Source organism: Pholcus phalangioides, unplaced genomic scaffold (genome assembly GCF_987345545.1).
Source record: "Pholcus phalangioides strain wild (caught in Gottingen) unplaced genomic scaffold, Ppha-v1.0 ptg000003l_1, whole genome shotgun sequence".
NCBI classification, from domain to species: domain Eukaryota; kingdom Metazoa; phylum Arthropoda; class Arachnida; order Araneae; family Pholcidae; genus Pholcus; species Pholcus phalangioides.
In genome coordinates this window covers 20717024-20727658 of record NW_028301596.1, presented here as the reverse complement: position 1 = coordinate 20727658, position 10635 = coordinate 20717024, and the positions used below count along the sequence as shown (strand labels likewise).

The 10635-nt window shown below is 58.9% G+C and overlaps 1 protein-coding gene across 2 annotated transcripts; it reads right to left on the bottom strand.

Annotated features, from left to right (window-relative positions):
* LOC149088251 (uncharacterized) lies at positions 1–10635 on the bottom strand. Of its 2 annotated transcripts, XM_089245916.1 has the most exons (2): positions 8486–10635; positions 1–8293 (listed from the first exon to the last, which is right to left on the bottom strand). In XM_089245916.1, exons 1-2 carry the CDS (start codon positions 10596–10598, stop codon positions 108–110), a joined length of 10299 nt encoding a protein of 3432 aa, XP_089102042.1. In that variant the 5' UTR covers positions 10599–10635; the 3' UTR covers positions 1–107. The 2 variants fall into 2 exon arrangements, with proteins under 2 accessions (XP_089102042.1, XP_089102033.1); XM_089245907.1 differs by having other exon boundaries at positions 1–10635.

Below are 10635 nucleotides of genomic sequence, written 5' to 3'. Positions count from 1 at the left end.
CTCACTTTAAATCAGTTTATTTGGTGATTTAGGTTTTACAGAGACCATTAATTAAAAATGGTATTTTTTTCCCTTGTTAGTACATTATCGCTGACACACGACAAAATTTAATAAGACTGTGCTTGAATCATTGCTTGAACGAGAGCACTTACGCCGTAAGAGGAGACTGAATTGACGCCTCCACCTCCTGACAGCACTGCAACGAGCAGTTCGAACATAACTGCAAGCGCTTCTAGCAGAGCTTGAGTCATCGCATTCTGTGGCGAAATACCAGGATTGCTCTGCCTGATGCTAGAAATGAGTCCAGACAGAAGTTTATTCAGGGCTGGGTAATCTGCAGATGATCCCATCGATGAAAGAGCAGACGCCAAAGAATTCATCCTTTCTTGAGAGCCAGATGAAGAAGAAAACGCATAGGCTGTTGAAGACGAACCTTGTGGTCCCCCTTGTCCAGGTCCTCGAGGCCCTCCGGGTCCCTGGTTACCTGGCCCTTGTGGTCCTCCTTGTGGACCACCAGGTACACCCGAAGCAAAAGCGAAAGCTTGAGAGCCGGGTCCTCCTGGTCCGTAAGGTCCAGGTCCTTGTGGTCCGCCTTGTCCAGGCCCTCCGGGTCCCTGATTACCTGGTCCTTGTGGTCCTCCTTGTGGACCACCAGGTCCACCCGAAGCAAAGGCGAAAGATTGAGAGCCGGGTCCCATTGGTCCGTAAGGTCCAGGTCCTTGTGGCCCACCTTGTCCAGGTCCTTGTGGCCCACCTTGTCCAGGTCCTTGTGGTCCGCCTCGTCCAGGCCCTCCGGGTCCCTGATTACCTGGTCCTTGTGGTCCACCCGAAGCAAAGGCGAAAGATTGAGAGCCGGGTCCCATTGGTCCGTAAGGTCCAGGTCCTTGTGGCCCACCTTGTCCAGGTCCTTGTGGCCCACCTTGTCCAGGTCCTTGTGGTCCGCCTCGTCCAGGCCCTCCGGGTCCCTGATTACCTGGTCCTTGTGGTCCTCCTTGTGGACCACCAGGTCCACCCGAAGCAAAAGCGAAAGATTGAGAGCCGGGTCCCATTGGTCCGTAAGGTCCAGGTCCTTGTGGCCCACCTTGTCCAGGTCCTTGGGGTCCGCCTCGTCCAGGCCCTCCGGGTCCCTGATTATCTGGTCCTTGTGGACCACCAGGTCCACCTGAAGCAAGAGCGAAAGCTTGAGAACCGGGTCCTCGTGGTCCGCCTTGTCCAGGTCCTTGTGGTCCGCCTCGTCCAGGTCCTTGTGGTCCGCCTCGTCCAGGTCCTTGATTGCCTGGTCCTCGTGGTCCACCTTGTCCAGGCCCACTGGAGGCTTGAGCGAAAGCTTGTGATCCCCCTGGTCCGTAAGGGCCACCACCCTGCGGTCCTTGTGGTCCACCTGGTCCGTAAGGGCCACCACTCTGTGGTCCTCCTGGGCCGAATGGGCCATTTCCTTGTGGGCCTCCAGGTCCGAATGGGCCACCTCCTTGTGGGCCTCCAGGTCCGAATGGGCCACCTCCTTGTGGGCCTCCTGGACCGAATGGGCCACCTCCTTGTGGGCCTCCTGGACCGAATGGGCCACCTCCTTGTGGGCCTCCTGGTACTTGCGGCCCTCCAGCGCCATTGGGTCCACTGGAAGCTGTAGCAAAAGCCATCGAACTGGAACCTCCTTGTGGACCTCCTTGTCCAGATCCCGGTCCATATGGTCCTTGACCCCCTGCAGAAGACAGAGCTGATGCGAACGCTAGAGCGAGTGATGTGGCGTCGGCAGATTGTATGACTCCATAATTGTTCAGATACTGTGCCACAACGTTTGAGATAGCATAGGCTGTGGCTTGACTATTTCCTCCAGAGTTAGAATATGCCTGCGCTGTGGCTTGTGCAATTGCCTGCGCAATAGACTGTCCATAAGCTTGACCCATTGACATGTCCATCGCTGATCCTGCTCCTGATGGCCCTACACCACCAATCCTCTGGTTGTATGCATTGCTGCTCACCAAAGCAGAAGCAAAAGCGGAGGCGAAACTTGAAACCGCCGCACCATCTCCACCAGAAGGACCGCCTTGGCCACTTCCCGGTCCGGACGAAGCAATCGCCATAGCTGTTGCACTGCTTGGTCCACCTTGTCCAGGTCCTTGTGGTCCGCCTTGTCCAGGTCCTTGTGGTCCACCTTGTCCGGGTCCTTGTGGTCCTCCTTCTCCAGGTCTTCGTGGTCCACCTTGTCCAGGCCCACTTGAGGCTTGAGCGAAAGCTTGTGGTCCCCCTGGTCCGTAAGGGCCGCCACCCTGTGGTCCTTGTGGTCCACCCGGTCCGTAAGGGCCACCACTCTGTGGTCCTCCTGGGCCGAATGGGCCATTTCCTTGTGGGCCTCCAGGTCCGAATGGGCCACCTCCTTGTGGGCCTCCTGGTCCGAATGGGCCGCCTCCTTGTGGACCGCCTTGGCCACTTCCCGGCCCGGACGAAGCAGTCGCCATAGCTGTTGCACTGCTTGGTCCGCCTTGTCCAGGTCCTTGTGGTCCGCCTTGTCCGGGTCCTTGTGGTCCCCCTGGTCCGTAAGGGCCGCCACCCTGTGGTCGTTGTGGTCCACCTGGTCCGTAAGGGCCACCAGTCTGTGGTCCTTGTGGTCCTCCTGGTCCGTAAGGGCCACCACTCTGTGGTCCTCCTGGGCCGAATGGGAAATTTCCTTGTGGGCCTCCAGGTCCGAATGGGCCACCTCCTTGTGGGCCTCCAGGTCCGAATGGGCCGCCTCCTTGTGGGCCTCCTGGACCGAATGGGCCACCTCCTTGTGGGCCTCCTGGTCCTTGCGGCCCTCCAGCGCCATTGGGTCCACTGGAAGCTGTAGCAAAAGCCATCGAACTGGAACCTCCTTGTGGACCTCCTTGTCCAGATCCCGGTCCATATGGTCCTTGACCCCCTGCAGAAGACAGAGCTGATGCGAACGCTAGAGCGAGTGATGTGGCGTCGGCAGATTGGATGACTCCATAATTGTTCAGATACTGTGCCACAACGTTTGAGATAGCATAGGCTGTGGCTTGACTATTTCCTCCAGAGTTAGAATATGCCTGCGCTGTGGCTTGTGCAATTGCCTGCGCAATAGACTGTCCATAAGCTTGACCCATTGACATGTCCATCGCTGATCCTGCTCCTGATGGCCCTACACCACCAATCCTCTGGTTGTATGCATTGCTGCTCACCAAAGCAGAAGCAAAAGCGGAGGCGAAACTTGAAACCGCCGCACCATCTCCACCAGAAGGACCGCCTTGGCCACTTCCCGGTCCGGACGAAGCAATCGCCATAGCTGTTGCACTGCTTGGTCCACCTTGTCCAGGTCCTTGTGGTCCGCCTTGTCCAGGTCCTTGTGGTCCGCCTTGTCCGGGTCCTTGTGGTCCACCTTGTCCGGGTCCTTGTGGTCTTCCTTGTCCAGGTCCACTTGAGGCTTGAGCGAGAGCTTGTGGTCCCCCTGGTCCGTAAGGGCCGCCACCCTGTGGTCCTTGTGGTCCACCCGGTCCGTAAGGGCCACCACTCTGTGGTCCTCCTGGGCCGAATGGGCCATTTCCTTGTGGGCCTCCAGGTCCGAATGGGCCACCTCCTTGTGGGCCTCCTGGTCCGAATGGGCCGCCTCCTTGTGGACCGCCTTGGCCACTTCCCGGTCCGGACGAAGCAGTCGCCATAGCTGTTGCACTTCTTGGTCCGCCTTGTCCAGGTCCTTGTGGTCCGCCTTGTCCGGGTCCTTGTGGTCCCCCTGGTCCGTAAGGGCCGCCACCCTGTGGTCCTTGTGGTCCACCTGGTCCGTAAGGGCCGCCACCCTGTGGTCCTTGTGGTCCACCTGGTCCGTAAGGGCCACCACTCTGTGGTCCTCCTGGGCCGAATGGGCCATTTCCTTGTGGGCCACCTCCTTGTGGGCCTCCTGGTCCTTGCGGCCCTCCAGCGCCATTGGGTCCACTGGAAGCTGTAGCAAAAGCCATCGAACTGGAACCTCCTTGTGGACCTCCTTGTCCAGATCCCGGTCCATATGGTCCTTGACCCCCTGCAGAAGACAGAGCTGATGCGAACGCTAGAGCGAGTGATGTGGCGTCGGCAGATTGTATGACTCCATAATTGTTCAGATACTGTGCCACAACGTTTGAGATAGCATAGGCTGTGGCTTGACTATTTCCTCCAGAGTTAGAATATGCCTGCGCTGTGGCTTGTGCAATTGCCTGCGCAATAGACTGTCCATAAGCTTGACCCATTGACATGTCCATCGCTGATCCTGCTCCTGATGGCCCTACACCACCAATCCTCTGGTTGTATGCATTGCTGCTCACCAAAGCAGAAGCAAAAGCGGAGGCGAAACTTGAAACCGCCGCACCATCTCCACCAGAAGGACCGCCTTGGCCACTTCCCGGTCCGGACGAAGCAATCGCCATAGCTGTTGCACTGCTTGGTCCACCTTGTCCAGGTCCTTGTGGTCCGCCTTGTCCAGGTCCTTGTGGTCCGCCTTGTCCAGGTCCCTGTGGTCCACCTTGTCCGGGTCCTTGTGGTCCTCCTTCTCCAGGTCTTCGTGGTCCACCTTGTCCAGGCCCACTTGAGGCTTGAGCGAAAGCTTGTGGTCCCCCTGGTCCGTAAGGGCCGCCACCCTGTGGTCCTTGTGGTCCACCTGGTCCGTAAGGGACGCCACCCTGTGGTCCTTGTGGTCCACCTGGTCCGTAAGGGCCACCACTCTGTGGTCCTCCAGGGCCGAATGGGCCACCTCCTTGTGGTCCTCCTGGGCCGAATGGGCCACCTCCTTGTGGGCCTCCTGGTCCGAATGGGCCGCCTCCTTGTGGACCGCCTTGGCCACTTCCCGGTCCGGACGAAGCAATCGCCATAGCTGTTGCACTGCTTGGTCCGCCTTGTCCAGGTCCTTGTGGTCCGCCTTGTCCGGGTCCTTGTGGTCCCCCTGGTCCGTAAGGGCCGCCACCCTGTGGTCCTTGTGGTCCACCTGGTCCGTAAGGGCCACCACTCTGTGGTCCTCCTGGGCCGAATGGGCCATTTCCTTGTGGGCCTCCAGGTCCGAATGGGCCACCTCCTTGTGGGCCTCCTGGACCGAATGGGCCACCTCCTTGTGGGCCTCCTGGTCCTTGCGGCCCTCCAGCGCCATTGGGTCCACTGGAAGCTGCAGCAAAAGCCATCGAACTGGAACCTCCTTGTGGACCTCCTTGTCCAGATCCCCGTCCATATGGTCCTTGACCCCCTGCAGAAGACAGAGCTGATGCGAACGCTAGAGCGAGTGATGTGGCGTCGGCAGATTGTATGACTCCATAATTGTTCAGATACTGTGCCACAACGTTTGAGATAGCATAGGCTGTGGCTTGACTATTTCCTCCAGAGTTAGAATATGCCTGCGCTGTGGCTTGTGCAATTGCCTGCGCAATAGACTGTCCATAAGCTTGACCCATTGACATGTCCATCGCTGATCCTGCTCCTGATGGCCCTACACCACCAATCCTCTGGTTGTATGCATTGCTGCTCACCAAAGCAGAAGCAAAAGCGGAGGCGAAACTTGAAACCGCCGCACCATCTCCACCAGAAGGACCGCCTTGGCCACTTCCCGGTCCGGACGAAGCAATCGCCATAGCTGTTGCACTGCTTGGTCCACCTTGTCCAGGTCCTTGTGGTCCGCCTTGTCCAGGTCCTTGTGGTCCGCCTTGTCCGGGTCCTTGTGGTCCACCTTGTCCGGGTCCTTGTGGTCCTCCTTGTCCAGGTCCACTTGAGGCTTGAGCGAGAGCTTGTGGTCCCCCTGGTCCGTAAGGGCCGCCACCCTGTGGTCCTTGTGGTCCACCTGGTCCGTAAGGGCCACCACTCTGTGGTCCTCCAGGGCCGAATGGGCCACCTCCTTGTGGGCCTCCAGGTCCGAATGGACCGCCTCCTTGTGGGCCTCCTGGTCCGAATGGGCCGCCTCCTTGTGGGCCTCCTGGTCCGAATGGGCCGCCTCCTTGTGGACCGCCTTGCCCACTTCCCGGTCCGGACGAAGCAATTGCCATAGCTGTTGCACTGCTTGGTCCGCCTTGTTTGGGTCCTTGTGGTCCCCCTGGTCCGTAAGGGCCGCCACCCTGTGGTCCTTGTGGTCCCCCTGGTCCGTAAGGGCCGCCACCCTGTGGTCCTTGTGGTCCACCTGGTCCGTAAGGGCCGCCACCCTGTGGTCCTTGTGGTCCACCTGGTCCGTAAGGGCCACCACTCTGTGGTCCTCCTGGGCCGAATGGGCCACCTCCTTGTGGGCCTCCTGGACCGAATGGGCCACCTCCTTGTGGGCCTCCTGGTCCTTGCGGCCCTCCAGCGCCATTGGGTCCACTGGAAGCTGTAGCAAAAGCCATCGAACCAGAACCTCCTTGTGGACCTCCTTGTCCAGATCCCGGTCCATATGGTCCTTGACCCCCTGCAGAAGACAGAGCTGATGCGAACGCTAGAGCGAGTGATGTGGCGTCGGCAGATTGGATGACTCCATAATTGTTCAGATACTGTGCCACAACGTTTGAGATAGCATAGGCTGTGGCTTGACTATTTCCTCCAGAGTTAGAATATGCCTGCGCTGTGGCTTGTGCAATTGCCTGCGCAATAGACTGTCCATAAGCTTGACCCATTGACATGTCCATCGCTGATCCTGCTCCTGATGGCCCTACACCACCAATCCTCTGGTTGTATGCATTGCTGCTCACCAAAGCAGAAGCAAAAGCGGAGGCGAAACTTGAAACCGCCGCACCATCTCCACCAGAAGGACCGCCTTGGCCACTTCCCGGTCCGGACGAAGCAATCGCCATAGCTGTTGCACTGCTTGGTCCACCTTGTCCAGGTCCTTGTGGTCCGCCTTGTCCAGGTCCTTGTGGTCCACCTTGTCCGGGTCCTTGTGGTCCTCCTTGTCCAGGTCCACTTGAGGCTTGAGCGAGAGCTTGTGGTCCCCCTGGTCCGTAAGGGCCGCCACCCTGTGGTCCTTGTGGTCCACCTGGTCCGTAAGGGCCACCACCCTGTGGTCCTTGTGGTCCACCTGGTCCGTAAGGGCCACCACCCTGTGGTCCTTGTGGTCCACCTGGTCCGTAAGGGCCACCACCCTGTGGTCCTTGTGGTCCACCTGGTCCGTAAGGGCCACCACTCTGTGGTCCTCCAGGGCCGAATGGGCCACCTCCTTGTGGGCCTCCAGGTCCGAATGGACCACCTCCTTGTGGGCCTCCTGGGCCACCTCCTTGTGGACCGCCTTGCCCACTTCCCGGTCCGGACGAAGCAATCGCCATAGCTGTTGCACTGCTTGGTCCGCCTTGTCCGGGTCCTTGTGGTCCCCCTGGTCCGTAAGGGCCGCCACCCTGTGGTCCTTGTGGTCCACCTGGTCCGTAAGGGCCACCACTCTGTGGTCCTCCTGGGCCGAATGGGCCACCTCCTTGTGGGCCTCCTGGTCCTTGCGGCCCTCTAGCGCCATTGGGTCCACTGGAAGCTGCAGCAAAAGCCATCGAACTGGAACCTCCTTGTGGACCTCCTTGTCCAGATCCCGGTCCATATGGTCCTTGACCCCCTGCAGAAGACAGAGCTGATGCGAACGCTAGAGCGAGTGATGTGGCGTCGGCAGATTGTATGACTCCATAATTGTTCAGATACTGTGCCACAACGTTTGAGATAGCATAGGCTGTGGCTTGACTATTTCCTCCAGAGTTAGAATATGCCTGCGCTGTGGCTTGTGCAATTGCCTGCGCAATAGACTGTCCATAAGCTTGACCCATTGACATGTCCATCGCTGATCCTGCTCCTGATGGCCCTACACCACCAATCCTCTGGTTGTATGCATTGCTGCTCACCAAAGCAGAAGCAAAAGCGGAGGCGAAACTTGAAACCGCCGCACCATCTCCACCAGAAGGACCGCCTTGGCCACTTCCCGGTCCGGACGAAGCAATCGCCATAGCTGTTGCACTGCTTGGTCCGCCTTGTCCAGGTCCTTGTGGTCCGCCTTGTCCGGGTCCTTGTGGTCCACCTTGTCCGGGTCCTTGTGGTCCTCCTTGTCCAGGTCCACTTGAGGCTTGAGCGAGAGCTTGTGGTCCCCCTGGTCCGTAAGGGCCGCCACCCTGTGGTCCTTGTGGTCCACCTGGTCCGTAAGGGCCACCACCCTGTGGTCTTTGTGGTCCACCTGGTCCGTAAGGGCCACCACTCTGTGGTCCTCCAGGGCCGAATGGGCCACCTCCTTGTGGGCCTCCTGGGCCGAATGGGCCACCTCCTTGTGGGCCTCCAGGTCCGAATGGACCACCTCCTTGTGGGCCTCCAGGTCCGAATGGACCACCTCCTTGTGGGCCTCCTGGTCCGAATGGGCCGCCTCCTTGTGGACCGCCTTGCCCACTTCCCGGTCCGGACGAAGCAATCGCCATAGCTGTTGCACTGCTTGGTCCGCCTTGTCCGGGTCCTTGTGGTCCCCCTGGTCCGTAAGGGCCGCCACCCTGTGGTCCTTGTGGTCCACCTGGTCCGTAAGGGCCACCACTCTGTGGTCCTCCTGGGCCGAATGGGCCACCTCCTTGTGGGCCTCCTGGACCGAATGGGCCACCTCCTTGTGGGCCTCCTGGTCCTTGCGGCCCTCCAGCGCCATTGGGTCCACTGGAAGCTGTAGCAAAAGCCATCGAACTGGAACCTCCTTGTGGACCTCCTTGTCCAGATCCCGGTCCATATGGTCCTTGACCCCCTGCAGAAGACAGAGCTGATGCGAACGCTAGAGCGAGTGATGTGGCGTCGGCAGATTGTATGACTCCATAATTGTTCAGATACTGTGCCACAACGTTTGAGATAGCATAGGCTGTGGCTTGACTATTTCCTCCAGAGTTAGAATATGCCTGCGCTGTGGCTTGTGCAATTGCCTGCGCAATAGACTGTCCATAAGCTTGACCCATTGACATGTCCATCGCTGATCCTGCTCCTGATGGCCCTACACCACCAATCCTCTGGTTGTATGCATTGCTGCTCACCAAAGCAGAAGCAAAAGCGGAGGCGAAACTTGAAACCGCCGCACCATCTCCACCAGAAGGACCGCCTTGGCCACTTCCCGGTCCGGACGAAGCAATCGCCATAGCTGTTGCACTGCTTGGTCCACCTTGTCCAGGTCCTTGTGGTCCGCCTTGTCCAGGTCCTTGTGGTCCACCTTGTCCGGGTCCTTGTGGTCCTCCTTGTCCAGGTCCACTTGAGGCTTGAGCGAGAGCTTGTGGTCCCCCTGGTCCGTAAGGGCCGCCACCCTGTGGTCCTTGTGGTCCACCTGGTCCGTAAGGGCCACCACTCTGTGGTCCTCCAGGGCCGAATGGACCACCTCCTTGTGGGCCTCCTGGGCCGAATGGGCCACCTCCTTGTGGGCCTCCTGGGCCGAATGGGCCACCTCCTTGTGGACCTCCTGGTCCTTGCGGCCCTCCAGCGCCATTGGGTCCACTGGAGGCTTGAGCGAAAGCTTGAGGTCCTTGTGGTCCCCCTGGTCCGTAAGGGCTACCACCCGTTGGTCCTTGTGGTCCACCTGGTCCGTAAGGGCCACCACCCTGTGGTCGTTGTGGTCCCCCTTGTCCAGGTCCTTGTGGTCCACCTTGTCCAGGCCCACTTGAGGCTTGAGCGAATGCTTGTGGTCCTTGTGGTCCCCCTGGTCCGTAAGGGCCGCCACCCTGTGGTCGTTGTGGTCCACCTGGTCCGTAAGAGCCACCAGTCTGTGGTCCTTGTGGTCCTCCTGGTCCGTAAGGGCCACCACCCTGTGGTCCTCCTGGGCCGAATGGGCCACCTCCTTGTGGGCCTCCTGGTCCTCGTGGTCCACCGGCGAAAGCCATAGCAGTTGGTCCTTGAGGTCCTCCTGGTCCTTCTGGACCACCACTTCGTGGTCCGTAAGGGATACCAGGTCCTGATGGTCCTCCTGGTCCGCGAGGTCCTTGTGGGGTACCTGACCCTTGTGGTCCTTGTGCATCGGCGAAAGCTATAGAAATTGTTTTTTGTGGTCCACCCGGTCCTTGTGGTCCACCTGGTCCTTGTGGTCCTTGTGGTCCTTGTGGTCCTTGTGGTCCTCCTGGCCCATACGGACCTGATGGTCCCCTTGGACCATTAGGGCCTTGAGTTCCGCTTTGAGCAAAAGCGTAAGCTTGAGAATTTGGTCCCCCGGGCCCACCTTGTCCAGGTCCATAAGGTCCTTGATTTCCCGACGGCTGGTTCGATCCCGGTATGTCATTGTCACCGCTGGTCTGAGCGACTGATTGCACGATACTCATGGTTTCTCTCATGTAGTTGTTGTCAGCGTAACCAACCGTCTTTATCAGCGCATTCTGGTAGGCATTGATGACAATCGGTATTTGGTTGATCCCGTTGTCATTATCCAGTACCAATACCTCGGTCACGGCAGTCAAAAACCCCGCGTTCATGGCTTGCAAGGCTGTTTTGGAACGGCTGCTCATCACCGACGTCTCCATCAGAGATGCCACATTGCCAACGTCCGCCTTTTCTTCATCACTCATAGCTTCGCTATTCTCGACCTCTTGAACGAAATTCCTCATGAATAGTATTGCAGTCTGCTTATCAGTCCATGGGGAGCCCGGTGAACTGTGGCTTCCACATACCGTTTGTAGTTGGGCTGTGGATAGCAGGAGTAAGAACGGTAAGAACAGCTCCATGGTTGCGCTTTTTTTGACGAACAAAGCGCACCGTTTG

Coding starts and splice junctions, on each gene's coding strand:
- LOC149088251 (XM_089245907.1), bottom strand. CDS start 10,598: ATGGAGCTGTTCTTACCGTTCTTACTCCTGCTATCCACAGCCCAACTA.